Consider the following 25027-nt stretch of genomic DNA (forward strand, 5'->3'; position numbering starts at 1 on the left):
GTTTCTACTGAGTTACTATGTTTCTGTCTCCTTGGCAAGACAAAAGACTTTTCATCATGACACAGTCACTCTTGACCCTCCGCTATGCCTGGCCCGAGACTAGATCCCCAAAGTTGCGCAGATTAAATTGGCAGCAGATACAGAATATTACATATGCTCTGATTGACTATGCATTTATAGTCTAAGGACAGTCCCTTACTGATTAGTTTCCCTTCCCTTTTCCTCCTAGATTTACCACCTCAGTTATATTTGGTTTAAACTGATACAGAAAATCTAATATAATTTTACAAGAGTTGGATGGGGAAAGGTAAGAGTGGAGAGAAAGGGGAGAAATGAGTGAGGAAGGAAGAAAGCTTAGAAGCATGCTAACCAACCAGATAAAACTAAATAAGATGAGGATTTAAAAATTATATCAGAGAGCAACAAAGCAAATAATCTATAATAAATAAATTTGGATTGTACTATTTGTATTATGTAGAAAAATAAATCCAGGAAGCTTCTGATTTTTAGGAAAAATACTTAATTTTAGTAACATAAAATTTTCAAAATATGCAAGATCTTCCTTCAAATGTTATAAACTTTTGACATTTGAAACATATGCACAACAAAACAATAAGCTTTTTTCTTTGTTCTACTAATTATATATAAATTTTCCATTACTCAATTTTAGGGGCTCATTTGTTTGACAAAGTAATTCGATGACCTGGTAATTGGCAACCCAAAAAGCAGCATACTATGTGCCACATATTAAGAGGACCAGAAAAAACTCACTAACTACCACTTTTAAATGTATTTTTCTAAGTTCCATGAGACTATACCCAAAATTATATTTTTACCTGTCAACTTTAATGTGATTCTATTTTTCTTTCTTTTTTCCCTCTGTTTGCTTATCTCTCCATTTTCTCTTTTTCTTTGTGTCTCTATCAGTCTTCCCCTACCTTGGTGAAATTTTCATTTTTTAAATGTATGTGTATATTTTGTTTTTATTTCGCCTTCATTTCCAAATGTAGCTTTATTCCATCCCCCATCCAGAGAATCATTTGTTATAATAAAGAATAAAAAAAATCAGAAAAAAATCACTAATACTTCTACCACCCCTAACAATATATACAATGTTATGCATTCCAAATCCCTCGTGGCTGCAAATATGAGGTAATATATTTTCTCATCTGATTTGGGGGCCTGAGCTTTGGCATATAATTAATGTTCAGTTTCATTTTCATCGTTATTGCTCTTTCCATTTATACTGTTGTAATTGTTAGGTGTATTATTTTCCTGGTTTTGCTTGCTTCGTTCTGTAGAAGTTCATTTGCCTTCCCAGGTTTCTGAATATTAGTAATGTGAATTCTTAACATTTATTATTCCTTACAGTGAAGTAATATTCCATTATGCTCTTATAGGATAACCTGTTTATTACCTTAATCAGTGGATATCTACTGTTTTCTGGCCAGTTCTTTGCTATTACAAAAAGTGATGCTATGAATATGTTTGCCTCTATGGAAACTTTTTGCTTATTGTCATTGACCTCCTTGGTATATGAAGAATCTCTGGACCAAAGAAGAGGGACATTTTGGATACTTTATTAGCATAATTCCAAATTGCTTCATAGATGGACTGGCTTGATTGGCAGGAAATTTGTATTTTTATTGATGCTATTTTTGTCAACCTGAAAACGTATGTATTCACCCACTTTTCTGATGTGACTATGAAACCTTTGACATTTTTCTATCTTCTTCCTCTGCTAGAACTGAAGAAGAAAGGAAACCTGATTTAGAACAGAGTAGAGAGACTTTGGGGTATTTTTCTTACTAAAAGTTAGATTTTTAACTCATTCTGTTCCTTTCCATCTTTGGGTAACTTGATTAATGTTCCAAATCCTTCAAAAGAAATGTAGCAGGAAGTACTGTAGCTGGGTGGCATCATTCTAAAGGATATTTAACATCATTAACAAAGAAGGTATGTTCCTCAGCATAAACCCCTCCCAGGCCTTTGCTGTCTCAGCTGAGGCATTCAGGCTTGGAGCAAAGGGACTTGGAAGAGACCCTTCTGAGTGCTCCATTAAATTGAAAACTCATTGAGGGCAGAAACTGCCTTTTACCTCTTCTTTCTTATATTCCTGTCACAGGTATATCCACTAATAGGTGCATAATAAATGTTGACTGATTGATTGATTACCTTTGAACAGGGCATTTTGCAACCAGACAGACCAGATTTACAAACCAGAATCCTGAGCAAAGGAGAGAGACAGAGACAGAGACAGACAGAAACAGATTCAGAGAAGAGACGGAGAGAGAGAAAGGAGTCAGAGAAAAACAAGAGACAGAGAAACAAAGGAGAGATAGAGACGGAAAGAGAAGCATAGAAGGTATATTATGGTGTTATGTGGTCATTGGTTTACTCTTTAACCTTGTGCTCTATCTTTAGGGATGGCTAGAAGGCTGTGTAAGTCTGCTCAGAAATGGTGCCAAACAGAATATTCCAGACAAAAATGGGCGCCTGCCACTGCATGCCGCAACTGCTGAGCCAGATGTGAAGTATGTATGCTTGTTCATATGAAACTGTTGGCAGAGTCCCCACAAGATCACCTAATTTGTCCTTATGCCACTAGGAAAAATCCAGTCCTTTCAAGAAAAAAGTTACTTCCCCAAAGATTACACTCTGTAGTCTAAGATGTTTCCTTATCCTCAATATATTGGGCTAAATATCTGACCTCAGTAATGCTTCCTGCAAATTAAAAGGAGAAAGCTCCTTAGTATGAAATGATAGACCCCACCCTCACACACACACGCACACACACACACACACGCACACGCACACGCACACGCACACGCACACGCACACGCACGCGCACACGCACACACAGAAACACATACAAACAAAATGAAGAGTAAATCAAGTGACATCTTTCATGGTATACATATACTCCAATGAATCCATGAACTTAATGATTTAGATATTCCTTCCAGTGGTGACAGCCATGACCTATCTCTATATGCTCATTCTTGTTGGGGGAATGGAGATCTAGAGCTTTGTTTCTTCAGTGTGTGTACCCCTATTTATGGAAACTCCCTTATCAATGAACATTGACTCATCTCATCTGTACCTTATAACCTTAGAGATTTGCCTGAGTCATTAAGAAGTGAAGTGACCCAGGATCACAAAGACCATTTGTCAGAGTCAGTCAGTACTCAAATCTAGGTCTTCCTGACTCCAAGGTGAGCCTTCTTCTTGTCATCCAAGTCCTCCCAAAACTCCCTGGGAGAGGATCGTCATACCAGGAGAATTACTGTAGGTCTTTTTCATAGTCTATATATACCGCATCCTTACTCAGGCTGTCTACCTAAAATCACTCATCCTTGTTACCTGACCAACTCACCTCCTTTTCTAATCATCTATTTCCTTGGTATCTATCATGCAACTTCTTTTGCAGAAGTCGTAATTACCAATTTGCTACAGTCTACTTAAACTCACTACCATTGCTTTCTTTTGGGGGGTAGTTGTTGAATTCCATTTCTCAATTAGATGGCATCACCTGGAGAATAGAAAATACACTAGTATGGGGGGGAGAGAAAGGAAAGATAGAATTTCATATTAGTACGAAAGAATCTATACATGGAGTAGGTTGTGCAAAAATTATTTTGTTATCAAGTTGAATATATATCTCCATGATTACCTGGCCAATCCTACACCTTACCCCCTACGTCCTAGGTCCTTTCACCCATCATTTAGCCCTGACTTTAGAGAAATTTCCCCAAACCCAGTATGATAGTAGCTCATTGGATCAGCACCAGGTCACTCATTCCTTAAAGGTATCTGCTAATCCTATGGTAGAAAGATAACATAGAAAGAGTCAAATGCTCTCGATGAAAAAGCCTTGTATTTGAAACTAAAGGTCCTGGTCTCAAGTTCTGATTCTATTCCTTAATATTTGTGTGTCCTTGGGCAAAATATTCCCTTCTCTGGGATTTAATGTCCTCATCTACAAAATAAAGAAATGGGACTAGATAACTTTTATGGTCCTTTTCAGCTCTAAAACCCAAGTTCTTCCTGAGAACATATTCCCATCTGTTGCTTGTTTTCTCTGATCCCAAACTATTAGATAACACAATGATGAACATAAACAATGTCTACCTTAGGTCAGACCCAATTTTTAAAGGTAGGACAGAATCAGACCAGATTCTGAAAGTGGAAGAAAGCAAGATACTCCCTCAGCTGGGTTCCCGGGAGAAGAGATCAAAAGATTTCCCTTATTTTTCCTTTGATCTCTCTTATGGAGAAATGAAAGGACATGGGGAAATTCCAGGTCTATTCCCAGGGTTTTTCAGTTGTTATCATTGGATCATACATAGAAATAGGAGGAAGATAAGATATCACCAAAGCTCACCAAAGTGAGGAAGCTTAGAAAATAGGTTAAAACTACAAACAGTTCCCTGTGAGAAAATATGTTAAGGATCTGACTCCATCCTGATGAGTGAGGTTTTTTTGTTTTTTGTTGTTTTTCTTTTTTAGTGGCTCTTCCCAATACTGCGTAAAAATATGAAAACAGAACCAGACTCTTTCCCAGCAATGATCTTAAGTGGCAAAGTTCCAAATGCACTATTTGGGCCAGTACTATTCTGACTTATCATTCATTCATTCAGCAAGCAATTTATTAAACACTTACTCTGTGATAAATACTATTCTAAAAACAAAAAACAGTCCCTGCCCTCAGGAGCTTACATTGTACTTAAGGAAACAACTGTATATAGAGATAAGTAAATACAAATCAGAATAATCTTGTCACCAACAATACCCTTCATTTTAAACTTTTAAGAGTGACCACAGTAGAAAGTGGACCCAGTAGAGCTAGACTGGAAGCTCCAAGTCAGCCTTTAGCTCATTAGCACACATCATTTCACAATGTCCTTTCTCCATAAAGATGAATCATATCCATGTCCACATTTGCCTCTAACCTAGTGAATGTCTTGGAACCCTTTGGCAGTCTGGTGAAAACAATGAAAATTTTCTCAGAAGAAGATTTTCAATTGCTTAAAATGGAATCCATGGAATTACAAAGGAAATCAATTATATTAAAGATATAATGTTTTCCCCATCCAAGTTCACAGACCTCTTGTAACCTACAGGGGCAAATAACCTCTGCTCAAGGCTATGCATGTCTATTTCCAAATACATCTAGTTAGTAGCCTCAGGAGAATTACAGCAATAGGGCTCAGAGATGGGCTGGAACTGAAACCTCAGTTTCCCATGGTGGAAGATTACTGGCACCACACCAGCCTTCAGGCTACCTTTGGGGCACACTGGGAATCCAGATTAAGATTTATATTTACTATGAAGCTATGTTGCCACAATTTTTCGCTGAAAACACAATTCTCACTGAATTGCTACTGCTAAGCAAACTGTGGCTGAAATTCAGATATCCTTATATTCCCAGATTTGGAATTTCTGATTCATTTTAAGATTAGTTATTCCTTAAGCAGTCAGAGTTATGACCTGCACCCCTGGGCTCACAGAGAAAGAATTGCAAAGAGTCACAAACTGAAGGACCTTGTAAACAAGAACTCAGGGAGATGCCTCAAAGTAACTCTTCGCTTCAAACATCATTTTTTTTTCATTTTAAAAATTAAGTTTATTTAATTAATTAAGAATATTTTCCCATGGTTACATGATTCATGTTCTTTCCCTCCCAACGAACAATTCCACTGGGTTTTACATGTATCATTGATCAAGAGCTATTTCCATATTATTAATATTTGCAATAAAGTGATGGTTTAGAGTCTACATCCCCAATCATATCCCCATCAAACCGGGTGATCAAGCAGTTGTTTTTCTTCTGTGTTTCTACTCCCGCAGTTCTTTCTCTGGATGTGGATAGTGTTACTTCTCATAAGTCCCTCTGAATTGTCCTGGATTATTGCATTACTGCCAGTAGAGAAGTTCATTATATTTGATTGTGCCACAGTGCATTTGTCTTTGTATACAATGTTCTCCTGGTTCTGCTCCTTTTGCTCTGCATCAGTTTCTGGAGGTCATTCCAGTTCACATAGAAATCCTCCACTTCATTATTCCTTTTAGCACAATAGTATTCATTACCAACATATACCACAATTTGTTCAGCCATTCCTCAATTGAAGGGCATCCCCTCATTTTCCAATTTTTGGCCACCACAAAGAGGGCAGCTATGAATATTCTTGTACAAGTCTTTTCCCTTATTATCTCTTTGGGGTACAAACCCAACAGTGCTGTGGCTGGATCAAAGGGCAGACAATCTTTTAAAATCCTTTGGGCATAGTTCCAAAGTTCCTTCCAGAATGGTTTGATCAATTCACAACTCCCCCAGCAATGCCTTAGTGTCCCAATTTTGCCACATCCTCTCCAACATTCATTAATTTCCTTTGCTGTCATATTAGCCAATCTGCTAGGTGTGAGGTGCTACCTCAGATTTGTTTTGATTTATATTTCTCTAATTATAAGAGATTTAGAACACTGTTTCATGTGCTTATTGATAATTTTGATCTCTTTATCTGAAAATTGCCTATTCATATACCTTGACCATTTGTCGATTGGGGAATGGTTTGATATTTTTTGGATAATTGATATCATTTTTTAAATAGAAAAGATATTCTAAAATATTTATAGTGGCTCTTTGACATATAAATTTACCCTCATTTGTTTCTTTTCCCATTTCTTTTAATATTAACCTATTTTAAGCTCTAGTTATATATATATATATATGTATATATATATATGCATACTCATGCGTATGTATTTTTGCATGCATATATCTATATACCTATTTATGTCTTGTCCTTTCATCCTACACAGTTTGTTGCTGTTCCCTCTAAGTATACTTCTTTTTGCTGCCCAGGTAATAACAACAGTTTTTAAGAGTTACCCATGACCTCTTTTCTTATAGGGATACGTATCATTTTAACTTATTGAGTCTCTTAAAAAAGTTTTTTTTTGTTTTTCTTTTTTCCCCTCTTTTTTAATTACCTTTTGATGATTCTCTTGAGTTCTATGCTTGGGCATCAAATTTTCTGTTCAGGTCTGGTCTTTCCTTAACGAATTTTTGGAATTCTTCTATTTTGTTGAATGACCATACTTTCCCCTGTAAGAATATAGTCAGTTTTGCTGGGTAGTTGATTCTTGGTTGTAGACCTAGTTCCCTTGCTTTCTGGAATATCGTATTCCATGCCTTTCTTTTTTTCAGTGTGGATGCAGCCAGATCCTGAGTTATCCTCACTGTGGTTCCTTGGTATCTGAATGACTTCTTCTTGGCAGCTTGTAATATCTTTTCTTTGGTCTGATAGTTCTTGAATTTGGCTATAACATTCCTGGGTGTTGTCAGTTGGGGATTAAGTACAGGAGGCGATCTGTGGATTCTATCAATCTCCACTTTTCCCTCTTGTTCAAGGATTTCAGGGCAGTTTTCTTTAATAATTTCCTGTAATATAATGTCCAGGCTTTTTCTTTTGTCATGGTCTTCTGGTAGGCCAATAATTCTTAAATTGTCTCTCCTTGAACGATTTTCTAAATCCTCTGTTTTGTGAATGAGATGCTTCATATTTTCCTCAATTTTTTCATTCTTTTGGTTTTGTTTTATAGAGTCCTGCTGCCTTATGAGGTCGCTCGATTCTAATTGTATTCTGGTTCTTAAAGACTGGATTTCATCCTTAGTTTTTTGGTCGTCCTTTTCCTTTTGGTCGAATTTTCTTTGGAGGTCATCTTTGGTCTTCTTCATCTCATCTTTCATCTGCTTTACCTCATCTTTCATCTCCTTTGCCTCATTTTCCAGCTGGTTGATTTTGGCTTTCAAGACACTATTTTCTGTTTCTAGATGACTTATCTTAGTTTTTAAGTTCTTTTCCCAATTATCTTCAGCCTCTCTTAATTGTGTTTTGAATTGCATTTTGAGTTCTTCCAAAGCCTGTATTCAATTCGCTGGGATTTCTGATTTTTCCTTTGCTGATCCCTCCCCCTCTGTTTCATTCACTCTTTGCTCATTACCTGTGCAGAAGCTGTCTATTGTAATTTCTTTCTTCTTTTTCTGTTGTTTGCTCGAGTTTATCCCTTCTTTGCTCCCCATATTTGGCTGTGCTCTTGCTCCTCTCATTTTGTTTTGGTTTTGGGGCTGTCAGTCTCCCCTCTTGGAGCTTTGTCAGATCTCTTGGTACAGTCTCTAGGGGAGGAATGTTAGCTTCCCTGTACTCTGGAGTCTTTTGATTGGATTGAGTTCAAGTGCTTTGGGCTGTATGTGGTATGAAGCACTGAGGCTCTGAAGACTCCTGGAAGGCTGGGCCACCCGGGTTCTCTCCAGTTCTCTCCAGCTGCTTCTCCCCTGTCTGCAAGTGCCTTTGCCCGCCTCCCTAAACTCTGAGGAGTTCTGATGGGATTAGGTTCATCTGGATTGATCTGGTTGTGCCCTGAGGCAAAGGTGAGCTGGAGCCAGCTGGAGGGACCCAGACACAGCCCTGTCTCTCCCTGGCTTCCTCTCCACTGTCCAAGTTGGATGCTCCGAGCCCGAGCCCGAGCCCGGCGCCCCGCTGCTCACAAGGTAGACACTCCAAACCAGCACCATTGCCTGCTCAGAGGTTCCCGCTGCTGCCCTGGGCTCAGTGCTCTGGGTTGTGGGGGAGGGGTCCTGGGACCTACCCTATGCCTTTCCCTTAGCCCTGAGTATTCTCGGATTCAGGCTTTTGGAGGGCGTACCTTTTGATTTGAGTCCAGAAGGAGGGTTCCCCGCTTCTGTCCTGTTGTTCAGCTTGGATTTTGGTGCCCTAGGAGCATTCAGTCTGTATTGGTAAGGAAGGGTCTTCCACGAGGTCTGAACTTTTGCTGCTTGCTCTCAAACATCATTTTTGTTCATGGGATCCAGTTCCTGTTGCTTTTCAGAACATTTTGATTCTGATGCAAGCATTTGGCTAAACTGCAAATCAATACATGATGTTAAGTGGGAGAAATGATTTATGAAAATGTAAGAGTTTTCAAATCAAAGGAGCAAAGCTCTAATCTTTAAAGTCTCATATCAGACTCCTGAGCTTCCTGGAGCCGTTCCATATTTCAGTCTCACTCCAGCTTCTCTTGTTCATTATCTAGTACACTCAGAAGGCATCAATAAAAGAGGGCATAATGTCAAGAAGTAAAGGTTGCAGAGGGAACAGGACTGTGGTGCACAATACTGAATATGCTGATTCCCTTGAACAGTAGTCCAAGGGATGTGTAAAGAGTTTTTCAGGGACCCTTTGGTTCTAGACTAGTCTTTTCTTCCAAAAGTTCTCCTCCTCATCTATCTCAGTAGACCTAAAGGGAAAGAAAATAATTCTTTTGGATTTGATTACCCAGTTATCAGAAGAAATACATGGAGCTCTATACCAACTAGCAGGATGTTTCATTTCTTGAACTGCCTGCCTAATAGGAGTAGCTGCTAGGGAAAAAAGTAGGATGAGACAGTAGACTTGGGGGCTGTTTGTTCTATTTTTTTATGTGGCACAAAGCTGGCCAATCACAGCTTTGAGCCAGACTATTAGCTCAAGCAGGAAGGAAAGCAGAGCAGTTAAGGTATAGGAGCCAACATCCTAATGAGGACATCAGACTTTCTCCTACTTTAAATCTTCCCATGGGTATCATATTTAAAAGCAAGAAGAATTCAGTTTCTGAACTGGTGTTCCTAAAGAAACCAGTGTACTATGATGATAGAACTAATTATGTTGGAAGAAGGAAGAGCAGGAAAGTCATATGAGACCTAAATATGGCAGACCTCATCATTGCTCCGAGGAGTCTGGTTACCTAGGAGGCATTTTTTGTGTGTCATTGCTCTTTGTATTTATTCTCAGGGAAGCCATGCACTTGACTGTCCCTCAGAGAAACAACAAAGAACATGGAAATGTTGACTCCTTTTCACAAAATCATTGATAGCTGTGTTCTTTTTTATTTTTTATTTAATTAATTTATTTAGTCAATTTAGAACATTATTCCTGGATTACAAGAATCATATTATTTCCCGCCCTCACCTCACCCTATCCTTCTCACAGCTGACACACAATTTCACTAGGTATTACATGTGTCCTTGATCAGAACCTATTTCCATGTTGTTGATGTTTGCACTAGGATGTTCACCCAGAGTCTACATCCCCAACTACATCCCCTCAACTCATGTATTCAAGCAGTTGTTTTTCTTCTGTGTTTCTACTCCCAGTTTTTCCTCTGAATGTGGATAGTGGTTTTTCTTGGAGATCCCTCCAAGTTGTTCTGGATCACTACATTGCCACTAATGGAGAAGTCCATTAAAATCAATTGTACCACAGTGTATTAATCTCTGTGTACAATGTTCTCCTGGTTCTGCTCCTCTCACTTGGCATCAATTCTTGGAGGTTGTTCCTGTTCCCATGGAATTCCTCCACTTTATTATTCCTTTGAGCACAATAGTATTCTATCCCCAACAGATACCACAATGTGTTCAGTCATTCCCCAAGGGAAGAGCAGTCCCTCATTTTCCAATTTTTTGCCACCACAAAGAGAGCAGCTATGAATATTTTTGTACAAGTCTTTTTCCTCATTATCACTCTGGAGTACAAACCCAGCAATGCAACTGGATCAAAGGGCAGACAGTCTTTTAGTGCCCTTTGGATATAGTTCCAGATTGCCTTCCAGAATGGTTGGATCAATTCACAACCCCACCAGAAATGCATTAATGTCCCAACTTTACCACACCCCCTCCAGCATTCATTACTTTCCGTTATTGTCATGTTAATCAATCTGCTAGGTGTGAGGTGGTACCTCAGAGTTGTTTTGATTGGCATCTCTCTGATTATAAGAGATCTAGAACATTTTTTCATCTGATTATTAATAGTTTTGATTTCTATATCTGAAAATTGCCTAATCATGCCCCTTGCCCATTTATCAATTGGAGAATGGCTTGATTTTTTGTACAATTGGTTTAGCTCTTTATAAATTTGAGTAATTACACCTTTGTCAGAGGTATTTGTAATAAAGATTGTTTCCCAATTTGTTGCATCCCTTCTAATTTTGGATACATTAGTTTTGTTTGTATAAAATCTTTTTAATTTGATGTAATCAAAATTATTGATTTTATATTTTGTGATTTTTTTCTAGTTCTTGCTTGGTTTTGAAGTCTTTCCCTTCCCGAAGATCTGACAAGTATGCTATAATGTGTTTGCCTAACTTGCTTATAGTTTCCTTCTTCATATTCAGGTCATTCACCCATTCTGAGTTTATCTTGGTGTAGGGTGTGAGATGTTGATCCAAACCTAATCTCTCCCATATTGTCTTCCAATTTTCCCAGCAGTTTTTTTCAAATAGTGGGTTTTGGTTCCCAAAACTGGGATCTTTGGGCTTATCATAGACTGTCTTACTGAGGTCATTTACCCCAAGTCTATTCCACTCATCCCCCATTCTGTCTCTTAGCCAGTACCAAATTGTTTTGATGACCACTACTTTATAGTATAGTTTGAGATCAGGGACTGCAAAGCCTCCTTCCTTTGCATATTTTTTCATGATTTCCCTGGATATTCTTTATCTTTTGTTCTTCCAAATGAACTTTGTAATGTATTTTTTCTAATTCCGTAAAAAAAATTTTTTGGTAGTTCAATGGGTATGGCACTAAATGAGTTAATTAATTTGGGTAGGATTGTCATTATTATTATGTTAGCACTTCCTACCCATGAGTAAACGATGTTTTTCAAATTGTTTATATCTAGTTTTAATTGTGTGGAAACTATTTTGTAGTTGTGTTTATATAGTTCCTGTGTTTGTCCTGGCAGATAGATTCCTAAGTATTTTGTATTGTCTAGGGTGATTTTAAATGGAATTTCTCTTTCTAATTCTTGCTGCTGAGATGTGTTGGAGATATATAGAAATGCTGATGACTTATGTGGGTTTATTTTGTATCCTGCAACTTTGCTAAAGTTGTTGATTATTTCCACTAGCTTTTTGGTTGATTGTCTAGGAATCTTTAAGTAGACCATCATGTCATCCGCAAAGAGTGACAGCTTGCCAATCACTCATTGCCTATTTTAATACCTTCAGGTTCTTTTTCTACTCTAATTGCTACTGCTAGTGTTTCTAGTACAATGTTAAATAATAGAGGTGATAATGGACATCCTTGTTTCATTCCTGATCTTATTGGGAAGGCTTCTAGTTTATCCCCATTACAGATGATGTTTGTTGATGGTTTTAGATATATCCTGTTTATTATTTTTAGGAAAGACCATTCCAATCCTATACTTTCTAGTGTTTTCAATAAGAATGTGTTGTATTTTGTCAAAAGCTTTTTCTGCATCTATTGAGATAATCATGGGTTTTTTTTTTTGGTTTGCTTATTAATATGGTCAATTATGTGGATGATTTTCCTAATATTGAACCATCCTTGTATTCCTGGTATGAATCCTACCTGGTCATAGTGAATAACCCACGTGATCACTTGCTGGAGTCTTTTTGCTAGTATCCTATTTAAGATTTTTGCATCTATATTCATTAAGGAGATTGGTCTATAGTTTTCTTTCTCTGTTCTTCACCTGCCTGGCTTTGGAATCAGTACCATATTTGTGTCGTAAAAGAAATTTGGTAGAACTTCTTTGCTTACTCTGTCAAATAGTTTGTATAATATTGGGATTAGTTGTTCTTTGAATGTTTGATAGAATTCATTTGTGAGTCCATCTGGACCTGGGGATTTTTTCTTAGGTAGTTCTTTGATGGCTTGTTCAATTTCTTTTTCTAATATAGGGTTGTTTAGGTAGTCTATTTGTTCCTCTGTTAGTCTAGGCAATTTATATTTTTGTAAATGTTTTTCCATATCACCTAGATTACCATATTTATTGCCATATAATCGGGCAGTTCGCGCATTTTACAACGTGAGTCGTCTTAGAGATCCATCTTATTTGCAAACATTCCAGTCCTGCCTGGACAACAAGCTGTCTGCCAAGGGATCACTCACTGGAAGTTCAACCGAGAAATGGAACCAGTTCAGAGACGCAGTGAAGGAAACATCAAAGGCAGTCCTAGGCCCAAAACAACGCAACCACCAGGACTGGTTCGACGAGAACAACACTGCTATTGAGCAAGAAGAACAAAGCCTTTATGGAGTGGCAAAATAACCCAAACTCTGCTCCTAAAAAGGACAGATTCAAGTCTCTCCAAGCCACGGCGCAGCGTGAGATCAGGAAGATGCAAGACCGATGGTGGGAAAAAAAGGCAGAAGCAATCCAACGGTTTGCTGATATGAAAAACTACAAACAATTTTTCAGTGCCCTCAAGACTGTCTATGGACCATCAAAACCCACCACCACTCCCTTACTATCCTCTGACGGTGACACTCTCATAAAAGATAAAAAAGACATCAGCAATAGGTGGAAAGAACACTTCAGTCAGCTTCTCAACCGACCCTCTTCAGTCGACCAAAGCGCCTTTGACCAGATCCCCCAAAACCACTCCATTGAAGAACTTGATGTCCCTCCTTCAATAGAGGAAGTCCAAAAAGCCATTAAACAAATGAGTGCAGACAAGGCACCCGGTAAAGACGGGATCCCAACCAAGGTGTACAAGGCCTTAAATGGAAAGGCTCTCCAGGCATTCCACATAGTGCTGACCAGCATATGGGAAGAGGAAGACATGCCCCCAGAACTCAGAGATGCCTCCATCGTAGCCCTATACAAAAACAAAGGCTCACGAGCAGCCTATGACAACTACAGAGGCATCTCACTACTCTCCACTGCTGGAAAGATCCTCGCCCGTGTTATACTCAACAGACTCCTATCATCTGTTTCAGAGCAGAACCTGCTGAATCACAATGTGGCTTCCGACCAGATCGCAGCACCATTGACATGGTCTTCACGGTGAGGCAAAGGCAGGAAAAATGCCTTGAGCAGAACCTGAGTCTCTACATTGTCTTCATAGACCTGACAAAGGTGTTCGACACAGTGAACAGGGACGCATTGTGGGTGCTACTCAGCAAGCTCAGTTGCCCAGCAAAATTTGTCAAACTGATCCAGCTCTTTCCTGTCAACATGACAGGGGAAGTCCTATCTGGTGGAGAGACTTCCGATCGCTTCAACATCTCCAATGGCATGAAACAAGGCTGTGTCCTCGCTCCAGTACTATTCAACCTATTTTTCACCCAAGTATTACGACATGCTGTGACGGATCTAGACCTGGGTGTCTACATCAAATACCTACTGGATGGCTCACTATTTGACCTCCGCCGCCTGACTGCAAAAACAAAGACAACAGAGAGACTCATCCTGGAAGCTCTCTTTGCAGATGACTGCTCTCATGGCCCACCAAGAAAATCATCTCCAAACCATTGTGGACAGTTCTCTACAGCAACAAAACTGTTTGGCCTGACCATTAGCCTCAGCAAAACAGAGGTGCTGTTCCAACCTGAACCAGGGAGGCCAACGAACCAGCCGTGCATTACAATCGTTGGCACGCAGCTTTCTAACGTCAACACCTTCAAGTACCTGGGCTGTACCATCGCCAACGACGGGTCCCTAGACCACGAGATCAATGCCAGGATCCCAAAGGCCAGTCAGGCACTCGGGCAGCTGCGCTCCAAAGTCCTCCAACACAGTGGTGTAAGCACTGCGACGAAGCTCAAAGTGTATAATGCAGTGGTCCTCAGCTCGCTCCTGTACGGTTGTGAAACATGGACACTGTACAGGAAGCACATGAAACAGCTGAAGCAATTCCACCAACGCTCCCTCCGGTCAATCATGAGGATCCGATGGCAGGACCGAATCACCAACCAGGAAGTCCTCGACAGAGCCAACTCCACCAGCATCAAAGTCATGGTCCTCAGAACCCAGCTATGATGGTCTGGACATGTCATCCGCATGGACCCACAGCGAATACCAAGACATGTATTCTATGGTGAACTGTCAGCTGGACTCAGGAAACAAGGCCGACCAAAGAAAAGATTCAAGGATCAGCTAAAGTCCAACTTGAAGTGGGCTGGCATGACACCAAAGCAACTAGAACTCGCTGCCTCTGACAGAAGCAGCTGGCGAACCCACATTCACCATGACGCCATCACCTTTGAAGATGAGCGACGTCGATATCTTGCCGCTGGGCATGAACGCCAACACCAGGACACAACCGCACTTCCTATAACAACTGGCATCCCATGCCCCATGTGCCACAAAATTTGCGCCTCAGCCTTTGGACTCCAAAGTCACATGAGGGTACACCGTAGATGAAACTGCACAAAGACAATAGTCATTCTCGATCACCGAGAGACTACTATACATACATAAATACAGAGGTGAGGTCTCCCTTTTCATCTTGGATACTATCAATTTGGTTTTCTACTTTCCTTTTTAAAATTAGACTGACCAGTACTTTGTCTATTTTATTTGTTTTTTTTTGTTTAAGTTACCAGCTTCTAGTCTTATTTATTAAATCAATAGTTCTTTGACTTTTTCTCCTTTGATTTTTAGGATCTCTAATTTAGTCTTCATCTGAGGATTTTTAATTTGTTCACTTTCTAATTTTTTAATTTGCATGCCCAATTCATTGACCTCTGCCCTCTCTAATTCATTAATATATGAACTCAAGGATATCAATTCCCCCCCCCCCCGATTACTGCTTTGCATGCATCCCATAAATTTTTAAAGTCTGTCTCATCACTGTCATTTTCTTCAATGAAATTATTGTTTCTATGATTTGTTCTTTAACGATTTTTGAGCATCATTCATTTAATTTCCAATTAATTTTTTTATTTTCCTCTCCATGTACCCTTACAAATTATTGTTTTCATTGCATTGTGATCTGAGAAGGTTGGATTTATTGTTTCTGCTCTTTTGCACTTGTTTGCAATGTTTTTATGCCCTAATACAAGGTCAATTTTTGTGAATGTACCATGTGCTGCTGAAAAGGTGTATTCCTTTTTGTCCCTATTTATTCTTCTCCATATATCTACTAACTAATTTTTCTAAAATTTCATTTACTTCTCTTACCACTTTCTTATTTATTTTTTTTGTTTGATTTATCTAGCTTGGATAGAGGAAGGTCCAGGTCTCCCACTAGTATAGTTTTTCTATCTATTTCATCCTTAAGTTCCACTAGTTTCTCCTTTAGAAATTTGGATGGTATGCCATTTGGTACATAGATGTTGAGTACTGATATTTCCTCATTGCCTATATTGCTTTTATCAGGATGTAATTACCTTCCCTATCTCTTTTAACTAGATTTATTTTTACTTTGGCTTTGTCAGATATCTTGATGGTGACTCCTGCCTTCTTTTTTATCAGTTGGTGCCCAATAGATTTGGCTCCATCCTCTTACTTTCACCCTATGCATGTCTACCTTCCTCGTGTGTGTGTTTCCTGTAGACAGCATATGGTAGGGTTTTGGTTTCTAAACCACTCTGCTATTTGCTTGCATTTTATGAGTGTGTTGATTTCATTCACATTCAGAGTTATGATTACTAGCTGTGTATTTCCCAGCATTTTGATTTCCATTCCTAGTCCTGCCTTTTCTTCTTTCACTATTTCCTTCTACACCAATGTTTTGTTTTTATTCAGTTCCCCTAATTCCCACCCTTATTTTACTTCCCTTTCTACCACCCTCCCTTCTTATCCCCCCTTATTTTCTTTTCAGTCGTTTTATACTACTCCCCTACCCTCTCCCTCCTTTGTACTGCTTCCTTCCCTACCAGTCCATTTGTTACCCTTCTGCTTCCCTATAGGGCGCAAATTAATTCATTGCCCTGATGTATTTGATTTTTCTTCCCTCTTTGTGTCAATTTCAACGCACATAAGAGTTGAGTATTTCCTATCTCCAACCTCTTTACCCTTCCAGTGTATTGATGTTCTCCCCCTCCCACCATGGGCTTCTTTGTGACATATAAATTTACCCTCTTTTGTTTTTTTTCCCATTTCTTTTAGTGTTAACCTCTTTTTTATCTCTATTTGTATATATATATATATATATATATATATATGTATATATACACACATGCATATGTATTTATGCATACATATATCTGTATACATATTTATGTCTTGGCATTTCATCCTATACAATTTGTCACTGTTCCCTCTAAGTGTAATTCTTCTAGCTTCCAGGTGATGATAACAATTTTTAAGAGTTACCAATGACCTATTTTCTTGGAGGGATACATATCATTTTAAATTATTGATCTCTTAACGAAAAGGTTGGGTTGTTTTTTATTTTGGTATTCTTTTCCCTCTTTCTTAATTACCTTTTGATGATTCTCTTGAGTTTCGTGCTTGGGCATCAAATTTTCTGTCCAGGTCTGGTCTTTTCTTTACAAATTCTTGGAATTTTTCTATTTTAATAAATGATCATATTGTGTCCTGTAAGAATATAGTTAGTTTTGCTGGGTAATTGATTCTTGGTTGAAGACCTCTTTCCTTGATTTCCAGAATATCATATTCCATGCCTTTCAGTCCTTCAGTGTAGATGCAGCCAGATCCTGTTATCCTCACTGTGGTTCCATGGTATCTGAATGACTTCTTAGCAGCTTATAATATTTTTTCCTTGGTCTGGTAGTTCTTGAATTTGGCTATAACATTCCTGGGTGTTTTCAGTTGGGGATTAAGTACATGAGGTGATCTATGGATTCTTTCAATCTCTACTTTTCCCTCTTGTTCTAGAATATTGGGCCAGTTTTCTTGGCTAATTTCCTGTAGTATTATTTCCAGGATTTTTCTTTTGTCATGGTCTTTCAGTAGACCAATGATTCTTAAGTTGTCTCTCCTCAAATGATTTTCTAAATCTTCTGTTTTGTGAATTAGGTGCTTCATATTCTCCTCAATTTTTTTCAGTCTTTGATTTTGTTTTATACTGTCCTATTGCCTTGTGAAGTGGCTTGTTTCTAGTTGTTGTATTCTGGATTTTAAAGACTGGATTTCATCCCTGGCTTTTTGGTTATCCTTCTCCTTCTGATCTGATTTTCTTTGAAGGTCACCTTTCATCTCCTTTGCCTCATTTTCATGCTGGTTAAATTTGGCTTTCAAGACACTATTTTCTTGTTTTATTTCAATGCCTCTGTTTCCAGATGACTTATCTTGCTTTTTAAGTTCTTTTCCCAGTTGTCTTCAGCCTCTCTTCATTGTGTTTTGAATTGTATTTTGAGTTCTTCCAGAGCCTATATCCAATTTTCTGGGGTTTATGTTTTTTTTGCTTGGTATTCCCTCATCCTTCTCTGTTCCTTTTGCTCCTTGTTCATTGCTTGTATAGGAGCTGTCAATTGTAATTTCCATTTTTCTTTTTCTGTTGTGTGCTTATATTCATCCCTTCTTTACTCCCTGCAGTTGCCTGAGCTCTTGCTCCTCTCATTTTTTTGTATGTGGTTTTGGACTTTTCTGTCAGCCTTCACCCTTGGACCTTTGTCAGAAAATCTCTCAGTGCAGTCTGTGGAGGAGGGGTATTGGAGCTTGAGTTTCCCTGCCTTCCGAAGGCTTTGATGGGATTAAGTCCAGCTGGTTTGAGATGGATGTGCCCTGAGGCCAAAACCTCAGGAAGGGGGGTGTGCAGTATGGAGTGTCTCTACTGCTGCAACCTAGCTGCCCACTCTGTTCTCTGAGCTTCTTCTCTAACTGCTTCCCCACTGCCTGTGTTCAATGCTCTGAGCCTGGGACAGCTTTGCTCTCAAGACCCTCCAGACCCTCCAGACCAGCACTTTTCCCCACCCAGAAGTTCCAGGTGCCATTGGAGGCTTAATGCTCTAGGTGGGGAAGGGGTCCCAGGACCTTCCTTCTTTCTTCCTCTTAAACCCAAGTGTTCTCGAATTCTGGCTTTTGGGGATATACCTTATAAGTTGAGTCCAGCAGGAGGGTTCCTTGGCTCTGTCTTATTGTTAGCTTTGATTTTCAGTCCCCTAGGGGCATTTAGTTTGTAATTGGTAAGGAAGGGTTTTCAGAGGTCTGAACTTTCACTGTCTCTATGCTGACATCTTGACTCCTCCTCTGATAGCTGTGTTCTTGACATTGTCTTAGCCCTTCTATTTTCTCAGGAACGTCTGTGTTAAAGATTGGAGCATCCTTAGAGTCAAAGTCCACAGGGCCCTGATAAAAAGGGAAAGGTAGCACAAAATAATGTAGAAATGGAATGTTGCCAGGATGCATCTAGCTGAGGAAATGGTATCCATCTAATTTTCTAATAATATCCTTATAGCCAAAAGAAATCCCTAAATTAAGGAGTGGGAGCTTGGCTGGCAAAGTCCCATTGTTGACTATATCTGCTGTCCTAAAAATTGGTTTATTTGCTACCTACTATATTCTAGGTATGGAGATTGAACAGACTGTGAGAAATGCCATGACTTTGGTACTAAGGTTTGGTGCCAAAGTAAAAAAAAATACTCTTAGGGTATACTAACATAAAACCCATCATGCCTTGAAAAATATGGAACATGTCACACATTTGGGCATCAAACTACTAAATTAAGCCAGCCTTCTTGACTTTTGTTCTTCCACTGAACTTCTACTATAATCTGCTAGATAAACTATATCTATAAATAAAAACTGCTAGATAAAATTATAAACTATAATATCTGGCATTCCCTTTGTTTTGGTTTTGGTAACCTGTCAAAAAAGGGAAAATAAGATTAGTCTGACATGACCTATATTTGATCAAACCAAGATGACTCTTTGTAATCATCATTTCCCTTTCTATATGTTAGTCAGCCATTTTGTTACAGATTCATTTTTGATCTCCTCAGCTATGGAAATTAAACTCATTAATCTACAATTTAGAAACATTTTTCTCTTCCTTTTAAAAAATAGACATCTGTCATTCTCCAATCTTTTGGTATCTCCCATTGTAGAGGTCCATTCTCTACAAAGATCTGTGTGGGTTCTAATGACTGAGAAGGGAATCCAAGGACTAGAAAAAGATGGGTGGGAAGACTAAGGTAAAGATAGAAAATTCATAGAAAAATAAGATACACAGACAGATAGAGAGTGTGGAATCAGTCAGAAAGTCAAGCTAACTCTCTGACCCTTGACTCAGAGGGTTTATTTAAAAAGTTAATATTTCAAATGAGTTCTCAGATAACACAAAGAAGACATCAAAAAGTGTTTTATATCAGTTTATAAATCTAATTACAAAAATAATGAAACAGGTAGTAAAACAGGTGTCCAGCCCGATAGCAAGGAGGAAGCTATTTGCAAGTACCACACTTTTGTTAAACCTCCTTCCTCCCCAAACCAATACTAACCTATTCAGAAATCTTTCTGACATTCAGCATTTCCATCCTGCTTATTCAGATGGTTAAGTTAAGATTTTGTGATTTTTGGGAAACTTCTCAGATAGCTGGTCATCTTTCACACTCCAGCTGCTTGACATTCCTCAAATATAAACAGAAGTTTAATTTTTATCCCAATCCAATTTCTCTGATAGAAGAATTCAGTATTAATCAATCATGTGAATTATTAAAAAATATAGAGATGTAAGACTGACCCAAGATCTCCTTGCTCATTGGAATCAGCTTTTGAATGCATATTTATAACTCCCATGATTTGTTATTTTTGACCACCTTCACCCATTTTCCATGATCTCTTAAATATCAATGAAGGTGGCTTACCAATTACATCAGCCAGCTTTTAGAAGATCAAGGAATATAGTTTCTCGGGGCCAGGTGATTCGACAGCCAGAGGCTGCTTACTATCATCTCCTTACTTGAGTATCATCTCCTTGTTAATCATTTTTTTGTCATCATCTCCAGAACAAAAGTTCTTTTCCTTGGCACAGAAAACAGAAACTAGAAAATGAGCAATTTTCACTGCTTCACTCTTGTCTATTATTCTTTGCCACAAGGAAAGGTCCTTTCCCTTCTCTAATTCAACCTTTTCTTCTAATATAGCTATAAATAAATAAATGAGCAAAGACCATTTATTATTCTTTACTTTCCTTGCTAGTGCCAATTCATTCTGAGCTTCAGTATTCTTGACACTATTTTTATTGGACTAAAATTATATTCATTCCCTATTTCCTGGTCTTGCTTCCATTATCTCTGCATTTCTTTATAAAATCTATGGTGGTTGGTGAGTTTCATGAACACTGACGTAGTTTTTAGACAAATCCTCATTTTTCCACCTCACTGAAAAGGTTTCTCTTTGTCTCTTCATCATTCCATTCTTGAATATCTCCCATCCATCATAGTGACTATATTTCCTCTGAACCCTTTGAAATTTACCTTCCCCAAATCTAGATTACATGGTCTATAGTATTCTCTGATGACATCATGTCTGTGTCTTCCTACTTTGAACTTCACCCAAATATTTTCCATCATGCTTTTCCCCTTTGGTTCCTGGATTCCCCCACCAGTGTAGTTTCTTAATATATAATACTATTACCACTTCTTTCCTATCATTTTTCCATCAAATAAATTATGCCCCTCCAGACCCATTAATCAGGCATGGGTTTCATCCAACAAGTCACACTATGAAACCTAATTTACCTCCTTATATGTAGTAGAACTACTATGTGAAATTAGATTTGTCCAATTTCTCATGTCTCTAGAAATATCATAGGTGTAGAAATATTTACTTCAATCATTGTTTTTAATGGAATAATCAAATTATTTTGTCAACTCTCCAATAATTTCTGGCATTCCTTTGGTCTTTACAAGTCTGTGTTAGGATGACAACATGCTATTGGGTGATGGCCCCCACAAATGAGAACTGTAATGGTAGAGGATATGGAGAAGTGTTTTATTTGGTGCCTTGCATCAACCACAGTATTTATCTCCAGAACCAAATCTCATGGCCCCACTCTGTGGGACATGGTCTAATTTGACTGTGAATAGAATGATTATCTGCAAATTGGTTGAAGGAACCCTTACTCATAAAAAATGAGTCAGAGACTGGGTGACAGAAAACATTTTACCCTGATCCATTTTGCCAACTAGCCATGGTTGATAAAATCCTCAACGTGCTTGCATTAAAATCCTCTCTGAACCTTCTGAAGGCCAAAGACTATCATTAAACCACACTTAAAACATCCATGGATGCCTTCCACCAGATTTGAATCATTTTCAACAACCAACCATTTGATTGCACTTTATCAAACTCTCTCTCTTCATAGAACTATTAAAATAAGTGGTATGTTCTGTGGCCAAAGGTCACAATTAATTCTATTCCTCACTGGATCACTGAGGAAATGATGAGAACATTGACCCAAATCCATTGAGCGCCTTGACCACATAAACTAGCTATCCATTAGCAACTATCACAACTAGCAATCAATTCTTTTTACCTAAAGGAGGTACCCTTATATTGTTCAATGCTGTCAGTTTGACGGAGGTACAGCCATCTTTGGCCATCCTTTTCAATTGTTCTACCCAAGAGGCTGAGGGTACTGTTGGGGACCACATTATACTTAAAAAGGAAAAGAGACAAGCAGATAAAAGCATTCACTTCTCATTTTCTCCAAGGTTCTAAATTCAATCCATTAGGTCCAAATCAAATGTGATATATTATGTATCTGACCATTGGCTGAATTTGTAGGGTAGAACCCCACAGGGATTCTGAGATGGATATATATGTCTTCCTCTGACATCTCTTGGATTTGAAATTGGAATTGAGTGGGGACATATATATATATACCAAATAAAACACTTCTCCATATCCTCTACCATTACAGTTCTCATTTGTGGGGGCCATCACCCAATAGCATGTTGTCATCCTAACACAGACTAGTAAAGACCAAAAGAATGCCAGAATTGCCATCAGTCAATAAGGATGCACATTTTGACCCCTCTGCCCCATGGCAACCTCAGTAATTTTTCTTCTGCCTATATAAACAAGAGTCTGAGGACTCGGTCACTCTGGCTAGATAATCAATACATGGCAAGACAACAGCTTTCCTTTCATACAATTTGTAGTCGAATTCTGTCCTCATCAGGGCCTCCAGGCTCCCAAGTGTACAGATAGGGTCGTGCTGTCCTCAGAAAGCAGCGAAACACTCTGAGGTCTTCTATTTAACCCAATTCTGTTCTCAGTGTCCCATTTGCACCCAAATTCAGAAAGCGCGTTGCACAGGCTTTTCTCTTCTTTCTCGTGACTTACGCTTTCCTGTTGGCTTTTGTTTTGTCTTTGCTCACAGACTCATAACAGTGCTCCTACAACAGTCGAATCCCAGTGAGATAAATCACCAGGACAACGAGGTAAGCTCTTCTTCTGCACAAGCTGTCCATGCTCTTCTGGTGAGTTAAAAAGCCTTCATTCCTGCCTTTGCTCTGAAGGGTTTCCCCTTTCTGCTCTCACATCCCCCAGCCTGTAAGGCGAATGGAAAAGAATGCCAGACTTAGAATCAAGATCAAATCTAAGCTCCAGCTCTTCAGAGGCGGCTCCATAAGCCCAGGCAAATCAGCTTTCTGAATCTCAGCTTTTTCACTTAAAAAGGGAGAATCATGATTCTGGCATTCGCTTTCTCTGGCTGGCTGTGCAGGAAAGCTTACGAAGCTTAACAATAGCTGGGGAAGCCAGGTGGTCCAGGGATAGACGATGCACCCGGAGTCAGGAAACTCCATCTTCCTGAGTACAAATTTGGTTGTGGGAACTTGAACAAGTCACTTACTCTCTGTTTGCATTAGGGTTTTTTTATTTGTAAAATAAGGATAATAATAATAGCACTTACCTCCCAGGACCATTTGAAGGACCATATGAGAACAAGTTTGTATAGCACTTGGCACATAGTGCATGATAGATAGTAAAAGCCCTATCAATGTTAGCTATTTACATTACTATATAAATATAAACTAATATTGTTACTACAGAAAGAATGAGTGGTGGTATAGCAGAAAGAATACTGAGTCTGGAGTCAGAAATTCTGGGTTCAAATCCTTCCTCTCACATGTTTTACCTATGTGACCTTGGGCAAGTCTTTTAACCTTTTTGGGTCTCAGTTTCCTCATTGTAACAAGAAGGGATTGGACTAGATCACTGTTGGGGTCCCTTCCGCTTCAAAATCTATGATCCTAAGATTTTTTTCTTTGAAAGGAAATTCTGATGCTCTAAAACAAATCCCTTATACAAGCTACAAGGAAGTTCCAGCAAGGAAAAAACTACTCTAATGAGCACATGGGACTTTTTAATATCAGTGCAATGGTTTCATTTCTCTCTAAACAATGAGAAATAGAGGGATATGCCTGAATTATTTGCTGTGCTGTTGGCCTCCTCTTAGTATCTTTGTCCTTCCAGCTATTTTTTTGATTATGGCTTTGTGTCTATAGGTGGCGCAGTGGATACAGTGCTGAGCCTGAAGTCAGAAAAATCTCATCTTCCTGAGTTCAAATCTGGCCTCAGACATTTCCTAGTTGTGTGAACAGGTCAATTAACATTGCTTACCCTGCTTTCATCGTATGTAAAATGATCTGGAAAAGGAAATGGCAACGCTTTCTAATAGCCTTGCCAAGAAAACTCCAAATAGGGTCGTAAAAAGTCAGACATGACAGGAATGACTGAACAAGAGCAACAATAAGGTAAAAGTCGCAGGTACTTTCCTCCAATTGTCACACATTAGGTCAGGAATCTAAATGAACTTTAAGTTTAAGAGCAACAGGTGCTGCTATGTTTCTAAATGAACAGTTTGTTGTTGAGTCATTTTTCACTAGTATCTGACTCTTGATGACCCCTTCTTGAGTTTTCATGGCAAAGATATAAAAGTGATTTGTCATTTCCATCTCCAGTTCATTTTACATATGAGGAAACTGAGGTAAAATAGGGTTAAGCCTAGGATCATATAACTAATGTCTGTGGCTGGATTTGAACTTGGATCATCCTGACTCCAAGTCCAGTGCTCTATCCACTGTAACACCTGGCTGTCCATAACTGAATACTATCTGCCTCGATTTCCCCAGGACTCATTTTCAATAGCCAGCTTTATTTTTTACAAATTTCTTTCTTCAGTAGTTCAAAAGGGCCTATATTTCATCAGTACATATCTTCCTTTTTTTGGAGTTTATTGCATAGACTACTCTAAAGTCTGATCTGTAGAGTTTCAGCTCACTCCCTGACAAGGTTCTGATCTCCATGTAGAAGTCTGGTAG

The 25027-nt window shown here is 38.7% G+C and overlaps 1 protein-coding gene across 3 annotated transcripts in view; it reads left to right on the top strand.

Annotated features, from left to right (window-relative positions):
- ANKRD55 (ankyrin repeat domain 55) overlaps positions 1-25027 on the top strand; it is a 152897-nt gene that overhangs the window by 57115 nt on the left and 70755 nt on the right. For all 3 annotated transcript variants that reach the window (XM_056824893.1, XM_056824894.1, XM_056824895.1), the window contains exons 4-5: positions 2425-2534; positions 23083-23143. In XM_056824893.1, the coding sequence (XP_056680871.1) occupies positions 2425-2534; positions 23083-23143 (171 nt within the window). The remainder of the gene's footprint in view (positions 1-2424; positions 2535-23082; positions 23144-25027) is intronic.

Source organism: Monodelphis domestica, chromosome 3, assembly GCF_027887165.1.
Source record: "Monodelphis domestica isolate mMonDom1 chromosome 3, mMonDom1.pri, whole genome shotgun sequence".
In the NCBI taxonomy this organism is placed as follows: Eukaryota; Metazoa; Chordata; class Mammalia; order Didelphimorphia; family Didelphidae; genus Monodelphis; species Monodelphis domestica.